Source organism: Alternaria ventricosa (assembly GCF_023758065.1).
Source record: "Alternaria ventricosa strain BMP 2768 chromosome Unknown scaffold_3, whole genome shotgun sequence".
In the NCBI taxonomy this organism is placed as follows: domain Eukaryota; kingdom Fungi; phylum Ascomycota; class Dothideomycetes; order Pleosporales; family Pleosporaceae; genus Alternaria; species Alternaria ventricosa.
In genome coordinates this window covers 1,244,458-1,265,351 of record NW_026055683.1, presented here as the reverse complement: position 1 = coordinate 1,265,351, position 20,894 = coordinate 1,244,458, and the positions used below count along the sequence as shown (strand labels likewise).

The window sequence follows — 20,894 nt, the reverse complement described above, 5'->3', positions numbered from 1 at the left end:
CGACATCTCGTAATTTCTCCATAATGACCACATGTAATTGTATGCCACCGGAAAGAGCTCTACAGGGATGGGTGCATCGCAACTGCTGATCCCGTCCCGCCAGATGCAGCTTCCGTCATAGAAGTTCGGTGCTTTCACCTTTAGTCAAAGAATCGTCACCATACCGATTACTCAACTTTTTCATGTGCTATCATCAGCTCATTCAAACCATCATTGTTATCGCATCGTTCGCAGCTCAAGCGGCTATCTTCAGGTAGCACCACTGCATCCGATTGGTCGACGCACAATCTTTCCCAATTAGGACCGAAACACCGTGCGATATCAAATGTCCGTTAACGGCGATGCAGATCTGGCATGCGACGCGCGGATATGTTCATGTGGGGAAGAAGAAGGATAGAGATACTGATACGTCATGCTCAGGGAAGAGGCAGACAGGGTCAAAGCCATACCCGCAAATGCGTATCACCAAGAAGAGCCAGCGACGATGTGTAGTAGAGGCATAAAGATGGATTCTACATAGAGAAAGGAAAGGAACATATGCGCTATGAAAGTCATCGCTAAGAGTCATTACAAAGAATGCTGGCAAACGACAAACCCCAAAGTACGAGTTCAAAGCCTCAAGTACTCATAACACCCAAACACCAAGGCCATGCATCATGAATCGTGAATGTCAAGTCGTCGCTTACCAAGCGAGGTCGCTCTTCTCGTTGTCGTTGCCGCAAGCAAGACCCTCGCAGAAGTCCTCCATCTCCTTGCTGATGGCCGAGGCACCAGTGGGCTCGAGTTGCTGCTTAGCAGGCCAGATCTTCTGACCGGCCTTCTTCTCCTTCGCGCCGTGCTCCATGACGATCTCGCGACATCGCTTCTGGAAGAAGAGGGGGCCCTTCTCCATGTGTGGGTGCAGCTCACCGTTGACAAAGATGCCAGCCTCGATGTTCTTCTGCGCACGCTCACATAGAACCTTGTCCTCGCCCATGACGCGCTTGTAGGTGTCGCTGATGAGGAGGAAGTCTTCTTCCTTGGAGTGCTTGTTGCGCCAGACCTCGTAGTACATGACTGACTCGGTAGGTGACTTGGGCATGAACTTCTGCATGAAGAGGAAGTGTTTTGTGACGGTGAAGGAGGCGTTGGGGAAGCAGTAGGTGGAGCAGATCTCTTGGCCGAGGTCCTTACGGTCTTGAGGGGTCTTGGGGTCGTGCTGGATGTGGTCGGCCGAGCAGTAGACGTCGTAGCTCTCGAGATCGATCAAACCTGTTGTGAGATCGGGGTGTGTGCTCTTGCAGTGGTAGCATTCGTTGAAGTTGTCGGCGAGAATCTTCCAGTTGAATGGACCGTCGAGATTCCAGGTGTGGTCAAACTCGTAGTCGTCAAAGTTGAACTGACCGAAGCGCGCCTGTTCGTCGACGTGGTCGAACTGTGACTCCCATGATACCTCGGGCTCCTTCTTCGCATCCATGTTGATCCAGACAAAGCCGTTGCGGTCGATGCGTGTGTGAATGGGGAAGAGACCGTTCTTGGCCTTCTCGAAGTTCTGGAGCTCTTGGTATCCCGGTGCCTTCGCGAGCTTGCCGTTGAGGCCATACGACCAGCCGTGGTACTTGCAGGAGAAGATCTTGGCATTGCCTCCATCCTTCTCGACTACGGGATACGCGCGATGTCTGCATACGTTGTGGAATGCGTTGATCTCGCCGGACCGGTCCTTGGAGACGACGATGTCGTAGTTGGCGACGTTGTAGCGAAGGAAGTCGCCAGGGTTGGCGAGTCTCGACTTGTGGGTAAGAATGAGCCATCGTCGGGTGAAGATAGCGCGTCGCTCGAGTTGGTACATCTCTTCAGAGGTATACCAGTTGGCGGGGAGGGCCCGTACGGGCTGATTCTCTGGTGGAGCCTGGGCGGCGGCTGAGCCGCCAAAGCCAAGGTAGCTCAGGAGTGACCCGACCATTGTGAAGGTTGTGTGTTAAAATGTGATGTTATGCTTGTTGTAGGATAGTGGCGTGCTAAAGGTAATTGGAAGCGACCACGATTGTGTGTTGGGCAAGTCTGATAGAGAAGATGGACGTTGGGTTGGGGATGTCGCAGGCGTTATTATACCCTCTTCTCGAGGCTCTTAACTCCTCAGTCTTATCAAGTAAGACAAACAACTAAGTCCCCATGGGGTTATGGCTTCCATTCGCGCCCGACGAGCGATAACCAGTGGGACGTGGGAACGTAATTCGGCTGCAGGTGACCGTCAAGCGCCACACAACCTGACTATTTTTCACGTCTCTCCGTTACCGCACGTTCTGCCATCGTGATCAATTCAACATTCTAGAATACTGTGCTAGAGCTCAACGGCGTCATATTACTGGGCAGCGTCGTATTACCCCAGAGTAGTTTCATTGACTGTGCATGCAATGCAGGAGAAAGTCATGGTGACTGAACGTATAGACCGTTCTCGTCATTGCCCCTCATGTTGGCACGGACTTGAATGGATCTGATTTCCAAATGCGGACAACGGACGCCAGCCCAAGGCGCGATCAGTCTGCGACCACCAAGTTCTGGCGGAACTATTACGGTCGCATTATCCAAGTGCTATCGCGCTCTTATCGAGAATCTTCGCTGACGATGTTGATCGCAGCTGTTATCGTCGAAATATCGAGATAGCGATGCTATCTTGATGAGCTGTCGGGCTTGGGTGTGGTACCGCAGCTGATAACGTCTGCTAGACTATAGCCCATTTTACTCTGATTGAGGGTATAGAGCGAACGTCGGAGCATACGCACCGTCGAGCGCGTTGTCATTGAGTGTGAATGACGCCACACGAGTCGCGCAACGTCTACGACAGCAAGGCGTCGCTGGTCTGAATGGCAGCGCCCTTGTTCGTGGATGATTACCGTGGCAGCCCGCGTGTCACTACCCCTCCTGACGATATGGAGAGTAATCGGGAGGCTTTGGGTGCTTTCGGCAATCGCAGTCGTGAATTTGCCCGGCTGGTGCTGACAGCGCAGCAAAGTGTTACGTTGGGCCTGCCTTGACACTGGAGGCGTCTGGGGTGATTTGGCGATATAAGCTGTCGCTTGTCTTGCAGTATCGACTCATCGATGAATGCAATCAGAGACAACTTCAAGGTGAGTCCATTGCGAAGACTGCTCAGGGCGCGACTCAGTGATCGAGGGCATGCGGTGTGGGTGACACCACACGGGCTGGCATCATGGTCCAGATGGTTCCGCCTTTCTGCACGTGGTGCTGTGCAGTTGCCGATTAAAAAGGGGTTTGTGCTCTCGAGAAGCCCCGTAGGATCGAGGCTGGGTCCGGTAGGGTTGTTGTCGCATGGCTTTTGTCGCAACGCTTTCAATGCCTAGTGTCTTTCACATCGGCTTTGTGGGTCGCGATGGGTTGGCGCAAGGTTTGATGGCGGAAAGTCACCCTCAATGTTGAAGCAACGCTTATCCTTGTTACAATGATGTATTGCAGCGAGCAAGATCGGTGAATCTTTGCGGCACGACAGCCGCATTAGGTTCGATTGACGGGAAAAGCATGCTAAGCTCTCCATACTATGCATACTTACCTGCAATCCAAGTCTGATGTGAAGTGAGACGAATTTCGGGTTGGGATAAAGATCGTGAGAAAGACGGGATGGTGTTGCGCACACGCGAGGCGGGGTTGTTGCAGGCTATTGTAGTCCCGAGACGATTCGCCTCCATGCGTCCGCACCATAATCACTAAGCCCAAAATGGACATCAGGACCCTACATCCACGACTGGCATCTTCCCCACCAATGTCGTAAGTATCTCATGCGGGGCGGTGGGCTGCTTCCGTGCATCACTCTGCCGTTGGCCACACCATGGGAATTATTTTGCCAATTGAAGTTTGCGCTGCGCTTAGTTTCGGCTCCTATGATGGCAGAGCGCAGTGAAATGGTCCGTTATCGCGAGTGCAAGCAGCTTTAAGAGGAGTTCCTCCTACAGCCTTGGGAAACCAACTGTCAAATTCCATACTTTTCAACTCTTTTGCAATGGCGACCTCCCAGCGCGTTGTTATTATCGGCGCCGGCGTTGTCGGCACTAACCTCGCTGACGAGCTGGTTTCACGAGGATGGAACAACATCACCGTCGTTGAGCAGGGCCCATTGAGCATGCCCGGTGGCTCAACATCGCATGCGCCCGGCCTAGTCTTCCAGACCAATCCCTCCAAAACGATGACCTTACTCGCGAAGTACACAGTCGAAAAGCTGTCAGCGCTCGAGAAAGACGGACAAAACTGCTTCAACCAATTGGGCGGCTTGGAGATCGCGACGACTCCAGAACGACTGGAGGAGCTCAAGCGCAAACACGGATACGCGCAATCGTGGGGTATCGAGGCAAACTTGATCAGCCCTGAAGATTGTCTCGAGAAGTACCCTCTCCTTAACAAGGATATGGTGCTAGGTGGTCTTCACATTCCAAGCGATGGCCTAGCACTAGCAGCTCGTGCGACACAGATCCTCATCGAGAACACGCGCAACGCCGGCGTCAAGTACCTCGAGCACACCGTCGTTACCGGAATCGAACAAGCGGACGGCCGTGTCACCGGTGTGACGACCAACAACGGCTCTGTACCGGCGGATATAGTTGTGTCGTGTGCTGGCTTCTGGGGCGTAGAAATTGGAGCTATGATTGGGCTGAAGGTTCCTCTCCTTCCTCTAGGGCACCAGTACGCGAAGACTACAGCTGTCCCCGGCCTCGAGAACCGCGAAGTCAACAAGAAGATCAACGCCATGAACGCCGAGCTGCCGATCCTGCGACACCAAGACCAAGACCTATACTACCGAGAGCATGGCGAACAATTTGGTATTGGCTACTATGGCCACCGTCCGATGCCCGTCAAGGCTTCAGACCTGGGTGTGACACCCAAACATGTCGATGAGAAGCACATGCCTTCTCGCCTGGATTTCACACCAGAGGACTTTGAGCCTGCCTGGAAGGCCACCAAAGAACTGCTTCCGGTCTTGCGCAACACTGAGATCGCGGATGGTTTCAATGGTATCTTCTCTTTCACGCCAGACGGTGGATCCGTCGTTGGACAAGCTCCCAATCTCGACAACTTCTGGGTCGCCGAAGCCGTGTGGGTGACACACTCGGCCGGTGTGGCTCGAGCTGTAGCGGAGACCCTTACAGAGGGCCGTTCAACTATCGACATTGCTGAGTGTGAGTTGACACGATTCGAGGAAGTCCAGCTTAGCCCGGAATACGTCAGCGAAACTTCGCAGCAGAACTTCGTCGAGATTTACGACATCATCCACCCTCTCGCACCGAAAGAGAACCCTCGCAACCTTCGCGTCAGCCCATTCTACGCACGACAACAGGAACAAGGCGCCTTCTTCTTGGAGGTAGGAGGTTGGGAGCGTCCACACTGGTACGAAGCGAACGCAGGCTTGGTCAACACCCTTCCGGAAGAGTGGAAGCCTGTTGATCGGGACGCCTGGTCATCCAAGTTCTACTCGCCCATTGCCGCGGCGGAAGCCTGGAAGACACGGAACGCAGTAGCGCTGTACGACATGACAACCTTCCACAGGTTCGAGGTTTCAGGTCCTGGTGCCGTTCACCTGCTCCAGAGATTGACGACCAGTGACGTTTCTAAGCAACCCGGCGCCATCACCCATACACTACTCGTCAACGGCCACGGTGGCGTACTGAGCGACATTTTCGTTTCGAGAATCGAGGAGGACCTCTTCCAAGTAGGTGCAAACACAGCGACCGATCTTGCCTACCTCACGCGCGAAGCTCGCCGTCAACACAAGCACACATCCGGTCAGTGGGCTCAGGTGCGAGACATCACTGGAAGCACATGTTGCCTTGGTCTCTGGGGTCCCCGCGCACGAGACGTCATTCGCACGGTGAGCTCCGATGACTACAGCAACAAAGGCTTGCCGTACATGGGTGTGAAGAAGACAAGCATAGCTGGAATTCCCGTCACCATGTTCCGAAAATCGTTCGTCGGAGAGTTTGGTTGGGAGATTCAGACCACACCTGAGTATGGCCAGCGTCTTTGGGATATATTGTGGGAGTCGGGCAAGCCCCACGGTCTAGTCGCTGCTGGTCGCGCTGCCTTCAACGGACTGCGAATCGAGAAGGGCATCCGAGCCTCGGGTTCCGACATGACCTCCGAGCACAACCCTTGGGAGGCTGGCGTGACGTATGCGATCCAGATGGACAAGAAGGCGGACTACGTTGGCAAGGGTGCGCTGGAGCAGCTTTCGAGGAAGGCAGCATCTAAGCGACTTCGATGCTTGACGGTCGACGACGGTCGTTCGGTGGTTCTGGGCAAGGAGCCTGTCTTCGTGGAAGGTCAAAGAGCGGGCTATGTTACCAGTGCCGCCTTCGGCTACACGGTACGCAAGCCTGTCGCATACGCATGGCTACCCAGCACTGTGAGTGAAGGGAAGACCGTGGAGATTGAGTACTTTGGCAAGAAGATCAAGGCCACAGTGACTCGCGATCCATTGCACGATCCTCAGGAGCAGCGCTTGAGGGGTGAAGGATCATCCGAGAAGCCGGAGCTGCAGAAGAGGCTGAGGGCGCTGCTGTAGTTGGGACGTTGTAATGTTGGACGATTGTTATGACTGTACATGAGCATCGAAATGGCGTGGCTGGGTTTGATTTAGGTGTTTGTCAGGCGTATGGGTTCCATTACCTAGGTAGTTCCATGGTAGATACTGTATCGAAAGATCTCTTCGTTAAAACGCATCGTGTCTGATCCCTTGTTATGATAAAGGAGATGTGCCGCATGCCGCGCCATTTTGGATGGATCGTGTCTTTGAGGTGAACGCGTTCGGCACTCAGCTCGACGCGTTTGGATGTGGGCCGCGGTTCACGTGATCATGTCTTATCGATAATGAGCGACAACGTCATCATCACCTCGGCCGTCGCGGAGCTCCATGGCCTCCTCAACTCTCCATCAATTCCTGTTCGGTGTCTTCCTCATGAGCGTGTTTACTGCGACCATCAAACGATACTCGCTAGCACCAATCTCTCGCACTTTTACCAAGGTAAGCGCGAGCAATTGCTACCATCATCTCAGATCGGAAGTTGACGCCAAGCAGCCATCGTCCCCATCTGCACGTACCATGCATATCCAATCAATCCCCATGTGTACGAGCACCCTGATGGGGCATCTTAAGCCATCAGAAACCATCTAACTCACTAACCAGGGGAGGGTTCGGGCAACAACTATGCCTACCTAGTCTCAGACGACAAGACTAAAGAAGCCGTTATCATTGACCCTGCCAACCCTCCAGAGTACGCTACGAGACATAGAGAAGGAGGTGTCTAGCTGACTTGGCTATAGAGTTCTACCCGTGTTGCGGGAACAGACTACCACCGGAGGTCTCAAGCTGACCAAGATCATCAACACTCACCAGTAGGACAACCGCGCTACACGATGCGACTTCGCTGACGTATCGGATAGCCATGGAGACCATGCTGGAGGCAACGTGGATACAGTAAGTTTTGAGAGAAGCAAGCAGGTCGATAGTTCGTCAGCTAACCGTCCTCCCAGATCAAGGCGTTCGGCTTACCTGTAATTGGCGGTCGCGACTGCGACAAGGTCTCCGAAACCCCCAGCCACAACAGTACCTTCAAGATCGGTTCCATCAACGTCAAAGCGCTCCACACACCGTGCCATACGCAAGACAGCATATGCTTCTACTTCGAAGACGGCAACGACCGCGCCGTTTTTACCGGAGACACACTGTTCATCGGCGGTTGCGGGCGGTTTTTCGAAGGCACTCCAGAACAGATGCACAAGGCTCTGAATGAGACCCTGGCGGCTCTTCCAGATGATACAAAGGTTTACCCCGGGCATGAGTACACGAAGGGTAATGTCAAGTTTGCCAAGAGTGTGCTGAACAACGATGCCATCAAGAAGCTCGACACATTCTCACAAGAGAACAAACAGACGCAGGGCAAGTTCACGATTGGCGACGAGAAGAAGCACAACGTATTCATGCGCGTCGACGATCCCGAGCTCCAGAAGGTTACTGGCAAGACTCAACCAATCGATGTCATGGGAGCGCTGCGAGCCATGAAGGACAAGTCATAAGACAGAAGATTTGCACAAATAAAATAGCATCAGAGCATCCTGCTATGCTGCCTGGACTAGATGCCTTACTTGCAGAATACCTCCGTGAATGATCCACGTTAATCTGTGCTTGTCCTGATGGGAAGCCAACAGCGCCAGTAGCAAAGGAGGTATAACTGCGGGGAAACCATGTTGACAAAGTGTGAGTGCAGATTCAACGTCGTATCTCTGGGGTTTGGTGCGATCAGTGGCAGGGCGCCTGAGGGCAGATGTTCGTGAGGCATGCGGTACTTGACTCACAAGCGATGACTGGACTTGCGGTTCGTAATATTTAAGCACACCATTGTTCCATCCGAAAGCGCGAAACAACTTCAAAGCATCTTCTCTGGCCATCAACCATACTGCCTTTTCTTTTCGCGAACAGCGAATCTCTAAGAACATCAATATTGGTCGGCATGGCTGCCAACGGCGTCACCACGAAGGCGCTCAACCAACGTATGAGACTAGACCAGCAGGAGACGCTACCACCTCACAAGTACTACGAGAACCGCTATGATTCAATGCAGAGTCTTCGCCAGAATACATGTGAGAATGGCATTTATTCTTCTTTCATCCCCAATCTCCTGGACCTTGGCGCATTTCGCGCTCGACATGAATCTATAACGACTGGCCACCAGCTCGAAGACGTAGAATACGCAATACGTGGACGCATCGTCACTATTCGTAGTGCAGGAGAGCGTTTGCGCTTCTACGAAGTTCAAGCGGGCGAGGACAAGATACAGGTCGTGTGCCAGGCGACTGAACAAGATGACGTCGAAGCATACAAGCAGCAACACGAACACCTCACGAGAGGCGACCAAATCGGTGTGATCGGTCATCCGGGACGAACAGCACCACGAAATCGACCCGTGGGCGAGCTCTCGCTCTTCGCGCACAAGGTCATTCTGCTAGCACCCAGCCTGCACATGCTGCCGAAGACGCTCACTGACGCCGAAACGCGACACCGCAACCGACCCCTCGACTTCATCACGAATCGACGCAGCCGCGACATGTTGCGTACCTGGGACGCAATGGAAGCCTACATCACCACGTTCCTCCGCAGCCGCGGCTACATCTCAGTCGTAACACCTATCCTCTGCCAGCAAGCCGGCGGTGCAGCAGCCAAGCCCTTCATCACCCACCACAACGATCTCAAGCGAGACATGTACCTCCGGACTGCTACTGAGCTCCATCTCAAGCCCTTAGTCGTTGGTGGCATTGATCGCGTGTTCGAAATCGGACGTGTGTTTCGCAATGAAGATATGGATCTGACTCACAATCCTGAGTTTACAAGCTGCGAGTTCTATCAGGCGGATGCTGATTACGAGGTGATGATGCAGTTGACGGAAGAGATGATTTCTGGTTTGGTGAAGGAGGTGACTGGGTCTTATGTGACCAGGTTCAAGAGTCAGACTGGTGACGAGCGCGAGATCAATTGGGAGGGACCGTGGGAGCGTATCGATATGATTCCAGCCCTTGAAGCTGCCTGTGCCGTTAGTTTTCCTCCCCCATCCGAACTCCATACGGAAGATAGTCGGCAATTCCTACTCGGCATCTTGAGCGATCGCGACATAGCTTGCTCGCCCCCGCATACGAATGCCCGACTGCTCGACAAGCTCGTCGGCGTCTACATCGAATCGCGCATTAAAAATCCCACGTACATCATCCACCACCCGAAGCTCATGTCTCCACTAGCCAAGACGCATCGCGCAATTCCTGGTCTTACAGAACGCGCTGAAGCCTTTGTCTGCGGCCAGGAGATTTGCAACCTATATTCCGAACTCAACGATCCGTTCGAGCAGCGCGAGCGGTTCCTCGAGCAGGCTCGGCAGAGGGCTCAGGGTGATGACGAGGCGCAGGGCATTGATGAGGAGTTCATCAAGGCGCTGGAGTATGGGATGCCGCCCACGGCTGGGTGCGGACCTGGACTTGATCGTATTTTGATGTTCTTGACGAACAATTACTCAATCAAGGAAGTTTTGGCGTTTCCCATGATGAGGGAGGAGATGAAGAGGAGTGGGGGTGGGCCTGCGAATGCTCAAATTGATCAGGCGGTTGAGAAGGCCGAGCGGGTGAGGGCGCTGAGGGCGCAAATGGCAGCGCTTGAAGCTGAGATCGCGGGGCTGTCCATCGATAATTTAGAATGAGGCTTGTGGTCAGGTAGTGAGGGTTAGCATTGTCTCCTTCGGGATCGAGAAGATAGGACCAGAAGTGCGCAAGATCATTGGCGGGAGATGTTGATTCCTTCGTAACACCATACCTCGTATGCTATTTCACTCGTAGAAATTTCAAGAATACCGGCACTGTGAATACCCCGAAATCGCGAAATCCCCGACACACATCTCAATAAAATCCTACCAGCCCGAAGCTTGACGAACACCCCTCTTAGTAGGCATCGTCTCCTGCTCTTCAGTTCCTGAAAATCCAATGTTAGCACTTGCTATAGGAAGTACCCTGAATACAAAAAGAAAACGCTGGACAGGATTATATGTTCGTACTCAGTCGGTGGACCACGGGGACCGAGCTTGGTGGCAAGCTGCCGTATTCGGTGATGACCATGTTGATGTACTGCGCGGGCGTGACGTCGTAGAGCACTTGGAGATGGTGCAGGTTCTTTGCATCGTCAATCCATTTCAGAACGTCTGTGGTATCGGCAGGTGCCTCCTCTGATGACGACTTGTCGTCGCTCTTTGAAGCCGTAAATCGTGACTTGAGAGGAAGGAGCTCGCGGCGCTCAGCCTCGGAGAGGATTTCCTCGGCAGGGGCGACTTCGTTTCCGACGATGGAGTCCAGCGCTACCTTCTCAGTGAACTTCACTGATTGACAGAGTACGATGACGGGCAACGAGTGAGAGTAGGCAAGCATGGAAACCAGAGCTGTGCCAACGCGCGAGTAGAGGCGGCCGTTCGACATCATCGCGTGAGCACCCAGGAAGACCTTCGTCGCGTCCTTAACAGCATGCGAAGCTCCTGTGATGAGATAGTAGCGTACTGAGATGCCGTGGTTTGCGAGTTTCCGAGCTAGCTGCTTGCCCTCGAATAATGGCTTTGAGTCCACGACGATGACTGAGAAGGGTTTGCCGGACTGGTGAGCATGTATGATGGTCTGTTCGACAATCGAAGATGCCGCGTAGATCAGGATGACATCACCAGCTTGGATCTTGGTAGCTGCCAGGTCACGAATGAGCCGGTCAGCAGCTGTGACACGTTCGCGGATGAATATGTCGATCTCCTCAATCAGGTCTCGCTTTGCCTCATTCTCCGGAGTTGAAGGATCTATCTTGATGATGACTGGAAGATGTCAGTATTTCTCCTGAAGCTCTCTAAACAACTCCGATGCTCAGTCAAGTCGTGTCTGCTCTGTCAATCTAATGTGAAATTCCAACTTACTATCCTTGAGCCACCGGATTGCGTTTCCCATACTGATGCTGAGCGGTCGACAGCTCTTCAGAAACTCGATCTGAGGACCAAGGTGATGGCTGGTTAGATGCCGGGCCAAACTGTTTCCTGGGGGTGTTTGATAGGCCTCGATCACTGTCTTGAATACCAAGAGCATGGCCACCATACGTGCCGTGCTACCACATATGGCGTAGCTGCTATACTGTAGGCCCAGCGCCAGAACCGCAGGATGTACATCTTTTGACGCGCCGACAAGAGACTGCTGCTTCGGCTGGCTGTAGAGATGACCAAAGAACAGACCAGTCTGTTTTGGTTCCTTCTCTTTCTTCGTCTTTCTCTCTGGGTCTTTCACGACTGGTACGGCTTGCGATGAGCGCCGCCATGGTGGCTGTGGTCTTGACTTGTCGTCTTTTGGTGTCTGCTTCGAGTCTTTTTGCTGTTTCTGGGTGTCCTTTGGAGGTCCTTGCTGTTGGTTTGGTGCACCAGCCGCAGCCTTGGCTTGGGCTCGCTTTGCTTGCTTCTCGGCCGCCCTTTGCTTTTTCAACTCCGCTGGTGAGAGCTTTTTGGGCCCGTCTGTGGCGTCGCCATTTGGTGTTGCAGGTGCACCTTCTTGGGGTGGTACTACTGCAGCAGCGGGTGCTGGCGCTGGCTCTGCAACGGGTGTCTCAGACATGGCGATGCGACCTTCCTGTTTCTCTCGTCCTTTTGGAATTGGAATGTGGCCAGTCAGGTGTAAAACGATCAGGCGTGGTGGGGCAAAATCAAATGTCGTGGCGTGAACTTGATCCGAAATTCAGTATCTCCAAGCCTGCAGATATTCGTGGGTCGTTTCTATTAGGTGGAGTAGTGTAGCGCGTGTATGGTCAAGCGTCGCTGGGCAGGCGGAAATTTGATAGAGACGCGTGAATTGAGTCAGAAGTTTGGTCGCTACTTCTGGTTAGCGCAAAAACGGAAATGTCCCGCAATGATCCCCGCGCTCCCTGCGTCATTGGGCAGGCATCCGTCGCGCCTTCTCCAACAGCGCAAACATCTTGTTTACTCACACGTCGTCATTACCGATGGAGCAGGCTTCATTACTTCACACTTAAACACCGACGCCTCTTTGAATATTCTTCTACTATACATTCGACCCGCCGGAAAAGGTGTCTAGACGCCTCGCAACACCAAGATGGCCGACACCATCAGCTCCATCACCGACCTGCCCCTCGACATCTTCGTACTCGTATTCCCATACCTCGATGCCAAGAGCTTCCTCGCCCTCTGCAGCACGTGCAAAGCCTTCCAGCAACCGTCGATTCGATTAGACCCAGCGTACTGGAGCTACCTCGCCCGAACGACCTTCCGCGTACCGAACCAGCCAGTCGTGCAGCATGACGGCGACCGCTGGCAGAAGATGTATCGCCGCATGCTCACGCAGAGCCGCGTATACACATGGGGCCATAACTCGCACAACCGCTTGGGGCATGCTTCAGACCCGGAGGACCACGCACATGGTCGGACGCCTCGAATGAGAGGAATGAGAGCTGGGATGATGCGGCCAGGCAGGCGCATGTACAACGCCCATCAAGCCTTCCCGACGGAGATGGACAAGACACGAGAACTAGGAGTCATTGCCGACATGCAATGTGGTGGCTGGTCCACGACCTTGCTCACCTCCAAAGGTACCCTCTACACTGCCGGCGCCCTTGATGGCCAAAGGATACTCATTGCCAGTGGGCCCCTGCAACCACTCCGCTTTCCAGAAGGCTATCCCTCAAATGCCTCTGGGGCCCAATACGAAGAGCCGACTGTCGCTATCCGGCAGTTCTCCTCCGGTCGCGCACACATACTTGGACTCTCCGACAGCGGCCGAATGTGGTCGTGGTACGATGTCAAGAAACCTGCGCTCCAAGTCAAGTTCGCTACTCTGCAGCTGAACGAACTCTCCTTGAACGAAAAGTCGAACGCAACCTCCAACTTCGGACAAGTAAAGCAAGTGGTAGCAGGATGGAGCCGCAGCTCGGCCTATGTCCATGGCGTTGGCATTGTCGTGTGGGACCCCGTTGAGCGAGATCATGGCGACGAAGGCACAGACACTATGCTTGTCTTGGAACATGCCGAGGTTCCCAAGACTGGCTACCAGCATGTCAAGGGCAGCCGCGAGTCAGATGAGCAGAGAGTCCTGCGTCAAGAGGTCGGAGCAGTACTGAACTACGTTATACTAGAGCACTTTGTACTATTCAGCACAGACCTGGGCAAGGTCTTCTGTGGCAGATTCGAGGAAAAGAATCGTATCGAAGATATTGTTGAGCTCGAAACTCTGCGTCACGAGCAGGGAGCTCCTCTCGACGTTCAGGGCTCTTTCCGCAACTTTGCCATCTTCAGGGACAACGAAGTGATTACCGGCGACCAGAACTACCTCGAATCATGCTGGAGCAATCGTCATAGTCCAGGGGATGTGCAGGGACTGAAGAAGATTCCAGCCTTGCAGAACAGCAACGTTATCTCCATCGCCTTCGGTGACTATCACTACCTGGCACTCCACTCGGACGGCAAGATAACTTCATACGGCACTGAGAACTCAGCCTGTGGCGCACTGGGCTTAGGCTCGAACGGTGACAGTCTGGTTGGGAATGCGCGAGGTATTGTGTATGACCGGTTCAATGCCAATGGACAACTTGTTCCTCACGCCTACACACGCGGTCGTCAGATCTGGTTCGATGCGAGGAAGAACGAGTGGCTCAAGCAAGCGGTCCACGACGAAGCACACGCAGAAGAGAGCCAGGAGCGCAGGGAGATGTTCAAGACCGACCCCAACGTCCAAGGCGAAGTCAGTGAGTGGTTCGAGCAGGAAGGCAAAGTCTGGGATCAAGACCGGGGTGAAGACGGTCTTGGTGCCTATTTCGCTCTTCGTGTGAGTGCTGCAGGATGGCACTCGGGCGCTTTGGTTCTGGTCAACGAAGAGTTGGCCAAAAAGGAGCCTACATACAACCGCGAGGATGTGCATTTTCCCAGGCTCAAGCTCTCTGATGGTAGAGAGATGCCCGGTCAGAGGGACTTTGATGAGTGGAGAGAGGGACGACCAGACTTCCAGTTGAGCACCTAGACTGGGAGACTTAGCGCTACTCAGAAGGTACTTGCTATAGCTCCTGCCATCAATTTTACAAATACCACATGCTCCTATCGCATCTTCACCAAGTACCCCACTATCTTGGCAGAGATTTGTGCGTTACCGTTCAGCCTGGTAAAATTCCTTCTGATGCCTGCATGCAGTGCCGACATGGTGGTAAGACAGCATGATGTCTTTCGGCGAATGAACGAGGCGGTAGCTGACCGGTCGGAAGCGGGGTGCAGGTTGTGTGATGTGTTGCTCAGCCTCGAGTAACCCCACAATTTGTGCGATCAACCTACACCAGCCTGACAAGGTCACCAAACTAAAGCTTCATTCCGATATGGCGTCCGTTGCCTCCTGTTTCTTCGATCTTGTACTCGTCTTTCTGAAACTACTGGAGATCACGTGTCTGCTGCTCAAACTCACCGCTGGGACTTTCCTGCGTCGTTTGACTGGCCAACATGATGCAGAACCGGTTCATATTCCTAGCGTGGCCTCTGTCACTTTCAACGAGCTTTGTGCAACCTGTCAGGGTATCGTGGATATTATCAGCCATCCGGGATGGCATAAAGACCTTGTCCATCACGAATCACTAGCATCTCTGGAGAACTCTTCGGAGCAGTTCTGCGGGATATGCTCGGAAACCCTCGGATATATACAAAGAGAGTTCGCTGTTTACTCGGAGACATTGTTTCCAATCAAATGCGAATCTGATACTTCGTCGGCAAGTTGGCAAAGCTCTTTCGAGTGGAAGTTGACGTCAGATGGTGTGAATGACTTTAGTCTGGGATTCACATTCGAGGTCATCGAGAAGCTTCGACGTAAGCCTTAGCTAGCAGCATGTATCAATTGGATTAATTACTCAATTTCAAACAGGTGAGCACACGGCGTACAAACCCTCTTCGTCAACATCTTCCCCCGAGACCTGGAAATTGATCGAACGCTGGATGAATGATTGTACTCAGAGACATATTCGTTGCAACGCAGCTATTCCCGAACGCTGGTTCCCGTCGCGAGTGCTGGATGTCGGCGCTTCTGATGAAGATCGCGTACGATTACTGCATCGTGAAGACATCCCCCATGGGCACCCTTACGCAACTCTCTCTCATTGTTGGGGAAATCGTCATATGCCAAAAGTGACGACATCGTCTTTATCTCAACTGGCGAAAGGCATTGATTCATCGTACTTCACGAAAACGTTCCTGGATGCATTTATCATCACTCGAAAATTGGGCCTTCGTTATCTCTGGATTGATGCTTTGTGTATCCTACAGGACGACATAGAAGATTGGAACAATGAAGCTAGTCTCATGAGCCTTGTGTATAGGTACTGCTTTATCAATATAGCTGCCACAGGGTCAGAGAACCATACTGGAGGTTGTTTCTGGGATAGAAACCCACGAGCTGTATTGCCAACCGAGTCAAGTATATCCTGGATTGGTCGCAAAGGGGATGCAACGAAGAGGTACCTTACCGTATGCGAACCTAACGTATGGGCTCAAAAGCTCACACGTGAACCGCTAAATCAACGTGCCTGGGTACTTCAGGAGCGTGTCCTTTCGCCACGTGTTCTTCACTTCGGCCGAAGACAGCTTTTCTGGGAATGCAGGCAATTTGTTGCCTGCGAGACGTACCATCAAGGTCTTCCCAATGGTGTGCGTGGGCATACATCCATCGACATCAAAAGACTACAACTTGGCGACGAGACGAGAGACGACCGTTGGCCAGCAAAACACATTTCGCAAATTCCACCGGGTAGCAGCCCTTCGAGAAGACTCTTGAACGCTATCAGAGCAACGTTTGCGCCTGTTTGCATTCAGCAGGTTACGATGCACGCTGCTATGAAGTCGGCTTCGGTTTTCCAGGATTGGGATGCGATTATTGAACTGTACACCGCATCCGAAATCACCTTTGATTCTGACAAACTCCCAGCTGTAGCAGGTCTTGCTAGCAGTATGTCCATTGTTGAACCGGGCGAACCTGGGGACGGCTATCTTGCCGGCCTGTGGCAGTCTTCTTTGCCTGCATACTTCCTATGGAAAACTACGAAAAACGAATTGTCGCGCGCCTTACCGACGCGCCCGGAGGGACGACTGATCGCGCCGACATGGTCCTGGGCCTCAATCAGAGGCAAGATCTCACTCGTATCTTGCCAACACAACTACAACTCCGACGACTACCTAACGGTTCTCCAGGAGGCTGTAGTGACTGACCTTGACGGTTATCGCTTCGGTCAAGTGATTGATGGGTACGTTAAACTTCTTGGCCCCTTAGCCTCGATATGTTGGACAGCCAACCCCAGCACCCACTCCTCACTTGAGCTCAAAACCGGCAAGATAACCCAGATCTTCCCACAACATTTCGGCAGCCATGTTCCGGTATCAGTTACACCAGACAGCTCGTCTGGTCCTGAAATCTTTTTTGACACAGCAGTAAGCGGCACGCCATCTCCAGGAAGGTTAGAATGCATCGATATGACTTCCGAGGACCAAGTACTCACGCTCCTGCCCATCGTTGGGGTCAAGAAGAGAATCGCGCACGAAAGCGAAACAGTCATTGGATTGGTATTGATACCAGCCAGGCATGGGACGGGGAAATACGAGCGAGTCGGCATGTTCTATACCATGAGACTGCAGGTCAGGCGAATTCTTGCAAACATGCCCCGGCAATCTATCACGATCATTTGAGACCGCTTACTGCCTTACCCAAGCATCGGAGATTATATACAACGAGTTGTTCATAACACTTCGCCGAAATGTGTGGCCACCTGCCCAATCTGAAAGCGTTACCTAGGTAGTCTAGGGGCTACCTAAGTAGTCACGTGCTCACGTGGCGACGGCATCGCCGTGATGACTAGGTTAGGGCAGCTGGACGTTGCATAAGATCGACAGGACCACTCCCCGCGATGCGTCCCCATTGTTACATTCAGGGCTCACACAGGCTCCCGCGCGTTTGATGGTGACCCGGTGCTTCTGCTTCGAAGCCGCTGGTGTTGATCTCGGATTCGCTAGACGTGGATCTTCTCGCATCAACGGCGTCTCCGAAATTGAGGCAACTGTTCGCGAGAGGCGTGGCTCGATCTACGCAAGGATTACAAGATCACTGGAATGTGGATACTGATGCAGCTGCCGGAAACCTGATTTCGCGAGGACTGTCGAAGTCTGTGGGAGGTAATATTGTACGCGGCCAGTAAAAGCCGCCGATCTGTCGATAGGGAAGTGGCTTCTGTGTATTAGATTCGAGCTCGTGAATGCGAGTGATCGCGTCTCGGTAGCTCCTACACCGTACTCCATACATTCGGTCTCTTCCAGGTTCTATCCATAACCTCCAGCTGACAGATATCCAACCTCGCCGTTGTTCGATGCGCGCTCGCTACCGAGAACCTGTTTTCGAGGTTTGCCCAGCTTCTACAATACCGCGTGGTGTTGTGGGGATCGCACGAGGTACTCCAGATCGTGGACATTCCACGAATGGCGGTCGGAGACGCGACGGATTGACTCATGTTCCGACAGCCACATACAACGGGTGAATTTGGTAGAGATCGAGACGTGAGAACAGTCCACTAAGCCAGCTGCGCGTACCAGCCGATTCTCACGCGATGTGGTTCTTTGGGGTTGGATAAGGGTACCGCCCCGCAAAGAAGCACATGTGTGGCGGTTGTTTCCCTGAATATACTGATGCTCGTGCGTGTTGCTATTGCGTCAACTGCGAGTCTTTGTTTAGCCGCCTCTCTTACATATTGCTTAAGTTGTTTCCCGACGTATCATGAGCGCCTGCCCTTCGGTTGGCGTTCCTGCAGAAGCTGAAACCGATCCATCACGGGACGCCTTACTCACCCACCACACCTGGCTCTAACGCCCGTAATGGCGCAACTGCATCGTTCCAACTGGCGGCCCCTACGTCCGCGCAAAGGTCTCGCCAGAGGTGTCAAGCCAGCTCGCCGTTGTTCTTGCGCGCAGGATCAGATCTCGGGTCACCCCTGCCGATTAGGCCAGTGAACCAGTGGCGTTAGCCACAACAAACGCCACCATCACAAACTCAGCTGAGATACCCCCAGCCAAGACACGAGGACACTGGTCGTCCTGCTGAGACCACGCACCAAACCATGCCTGCCCCAGCAGAATCCGTGATCTATGCCTTCCACGGGCGCTATTCGTCACAGCTGAACACGATCAGTTTGTTGCCTTTTGCTTGATTTGCGCATCGTGGGCTTACGCTTCACTTTGCCCACCAGCTTTCGTCACCAGAACTACGCCGCGCTAGCTCGCCGATATCTCGATGTTTCAACCGCATCTGGGCGCGCTGATGTCGCCGTCGAAGCATATACGTAGACCAGGATGGCGCGTTCCGCAGAGATTGATGCCCCAGGAACAAACCTGACTCTCACATGCGATATCCTTATTTATACGTAGACCCCGGTGCCAATCCTACAGGAACGAGACAATAACCGTACCCGAGTATTATTAGCTGCCTGCTATACAACGGAGGATTCCGATCCTAGTGCTTATGCTAACAGTCACTCCCGTTCTTACTCGAAGTAAGTTGTATGAAAGCGGTTGTTTCCCCGTCTGCTTAACTGACGCAGTGGCTAGTTTATCTAGGACCTGCATCATCCCACGCTTCTCATAGTCTGAGTGGATCCCACCAAGCCTCACCTGTGTTCCGTCGGCGTCATTTTGCACCTATGCCTCCACTTCTCAAACCAACAAATTCGCTCGATACAGAAAGGCGGCTCCCGCTCGTCAGTCTACGGCATCTCTTTGAAGTTTTCTTATTGTTGGCGCTCTTTGCTACAGCTTTACGATCGATTTTCCTTGCACGAAGACGGAGAACGATGACTAGTTCCGGTATGGGTCAAGGTGACTTGTCCATCAATCAAGAGAAGAAGTTGGCCATTCATCAAAGAAAAGATTCGTATCAAGAGGAGATACATCTCAAAGGGGAGAAGGTAGAGACTTTCGCCGACACTTTGGAAGAGAAGTCAAGCACAGAGCGACAGAACTATATCTCTCTTAGTCGGCCATCGCTCGACCAGCAGCCGAATCAGTACCTCCAGTCGCTCCAACAAGAGACACTCCAGCCAGTACTGTCTCCAATCTATCCTTGGATATCTCCGCCGCAGAACCTACCAGGACCATATGACGCGCCTTACTATCCAGTGCCATTACCCACCATCAAGACCGAGGAGTCACTTCAGGACAGAACTCAGTCGACTACTATCAAGACCGAACCACCCTCGGAAGACGTACCCGAAGAACTATCAACTATCTCATACACCCGTCGCGTCTCGCCAAACAGTATTCCAGACAAAGAGTCACTCCTCGAGGGAACAGTCACGGTCTCAACCAAAGGCTGGCGACGCACTCAATGGACCGTCACCGCAGGATGAGCCCCCTCTGCCACTTCTTCACCGCATGATCAAACCAAGCTAGGAGAATGTCGGAAAGCAAGTGCGATCGTACACTCGCACAATATGCCTTGTTCCGTACGACGGCGCCTACCTCCCACGACAACGCACACTGCCTGGACACAAGCCACCATCGCTCGATCGCGGTCGCATGACCTCAAGCAGATGTGGATACTGAGGCTCAACGTTAAAGTGCTGAAGCGGACCAGTTTGAGCATGGAGTGTTGTGGCTTGCGTAGTTTCCACGCTTACTAGCTGAGGAAAGTGGAGTGAAAGTGGGGCGAGTAGGCGACTCTTGTCGACACGATGGATTGTTACTGTTTGCGAGGCTTAAGCCACAGCCGGCATGGGTAGATCCGGCTGCTAATCATGTTTTTACTTGCTTTTGTTGGTTGCGCGGTGGGTATTTGTCATGTTGGTGTTTCGAGACGAAAGGTTCGGGGAATGTACCCGATCTTCATCATGTTTCGGTGTACTCTAGCATTTGTTTTGTAATCTAGACAACCGTAATTTCGTGTGCTTACTTCATGCTATCAGTCTGAGTCGAGGCGCACAACACTTGTCGAGTATGAATGGTTACTGCTCCCACCTCACATGCCGAGCGCATGTCGAAGTCCCCGAGCGTCTAAATGACGCATTTACTAGTTCCCGCTACCTAAACTTAGTAGCCGTACTTTCGTATCGGAAGTCCCTGGGGATCGAATGACGTGATCTCCGTAGCTTTACTACCGTCCGTTCCAAGCGCCAGACAACTGTGTCCATCTAAGCTTTGCCAAACAACTCATGTGCTAAGCGCCAAAAGCACTTTCTACACATCTTACCGCAGGCTTCGTAACGATGATCATTTGCACTGCGTAAAGAGTACGTACCGCATGCAACACAGTCAGCAGGAAGTCGCATGGAGAGGTCAAGTTAGCGGTCG

The 20,894-nt window shown here is 52.9% G+C and overlaps 7 protein-coding genes across 7 annotated transcripts; 5 read left to right on the top strand and 2 right to left on the bottom strand.

The window, feature by feature from the left end:
• Window positions 1-682: 682 nt before the first annotated feature.
• Window positions 683-1,942, bottom strand: J4E93_002361 (uncharacterized protein; the record flags this gene model as incomplete). The annotated part of the gene is made up of 1 exon (XM_049340308.1): window positions 683-1,942. One exon carries the CDS (start codon window positions 1,940-1,942, stop codon window positions 683-685), a length of 1,260 nt encoding a protein of 419 aa, XP_049202630.1.
• Window positions 1,943-3,994: 2,052 nt separating this feature from the next.
• On the top strand, window positions 3,995-6,547 carry J4E93_002360 (uncharacterized protein; the record flags this gene model as incomplete). The annotated part of the gene is made up of 1 exon (XM_049340307.1): window positions 3,995-6,547. One exon carries the CDS (start codon window positions 3,995-3,997, stop codon window positions 6,545-6,547), a length of 2,553 nt encoding a protein of 850 aa, XP_049202629.1.
• A 348-nt stretch (window positions 6,548-6,895) lies between these two features.
• Window positions 6,896-8,058, top strand: J4E93_002359 (uncharacterized protein; the record flags this gene model as incomplete). Its single annotated transcript, XM_049340306.1, has 6 exons — window positions 6,896-7,006; window positions 7,061-7,109; window positions 7,169-7,256; window positions 7,306-7,377; window positions 7,426-7,459; window positions 7,516-8,058. The coding sequence occupies 6 exons, from the start codon at window positions 6,896-6,898 to the stop codon at window positions 8,056-8,058; spliced, it is 897 nt and encodes a 298-aa protein (XP_049202628.1).
• Window positions 8,059-8,492: 434 nt separating this feature from the next.
• J4E93_002358 (uncharacterized protein) lies at window positions 8,493-10,223 on the top strand (the record flags this gene model as incomplete). Its single annotated transcript, XM_049340305.1, has 1 exon — window positions 8,493-10,223. The coding sequence occupies one exon, from the start codon at window positions 8,493-8,495 to the stop codon at window positions 10,221-10,223; it is 1,731 nt and encodes a 576-aa protein (XP_049202627.1).
• Window positions 10,224-10,560: 337 nt separating this feature from the next.
• Window positions 10,561-12,147, bottom strand: J4E93_002357 (uncharacterized protein; the record flags this gene model as incomplete). Its single annotated transcript, XM_049340304.1, has 2 exons — window positions 10,561-11,366; window positions 11,466-12,147. 2 exons carry the CDS (start codon window positions 12,145-12,147, stop codon window positions 10,561-10,563), a joined length of 1,488 nt encoding a protein of 495 aa, XP_049202626.1.
• Window positions 12,148-12,642: 495 nt separating this feature from the next.
• On the top strand, window positions 12,643-14,559 carry J4E93_002356 (uncharacterized protein; the record flags this gene model as incomplete). The annotated part of the gene is made up of 1 exon (XM_049340303.1): window positions 12,643-14,559. One exon carries the CDS (start codon window positions 12,643-12,645, stop codon window positions 14,557-14,559), a length of 1,917 nt encoding a protein of 638 aa, XP_049202625.1.
• A 4,855-nt stretch (window positions 14,560-19,414) lies between these two features.
• J4E93_002355 (uncharacterized protein) lies at window positions 19,415-19,954 on the top strand (the record flags this gene model as incomplete). Its single annotated transcript, XM_049340302.1, has 1 exon — window positions 19,415-19,954. One exon carries the CDS (start codon window positions 19,415-19,417, stop codon window positions 19,952-19,954), a length of 540 nt encoding a protein of 179 aa, XP_049202624.1.
• Window positions 19,955-20,894: the final 940 nt, after the last annotated feature.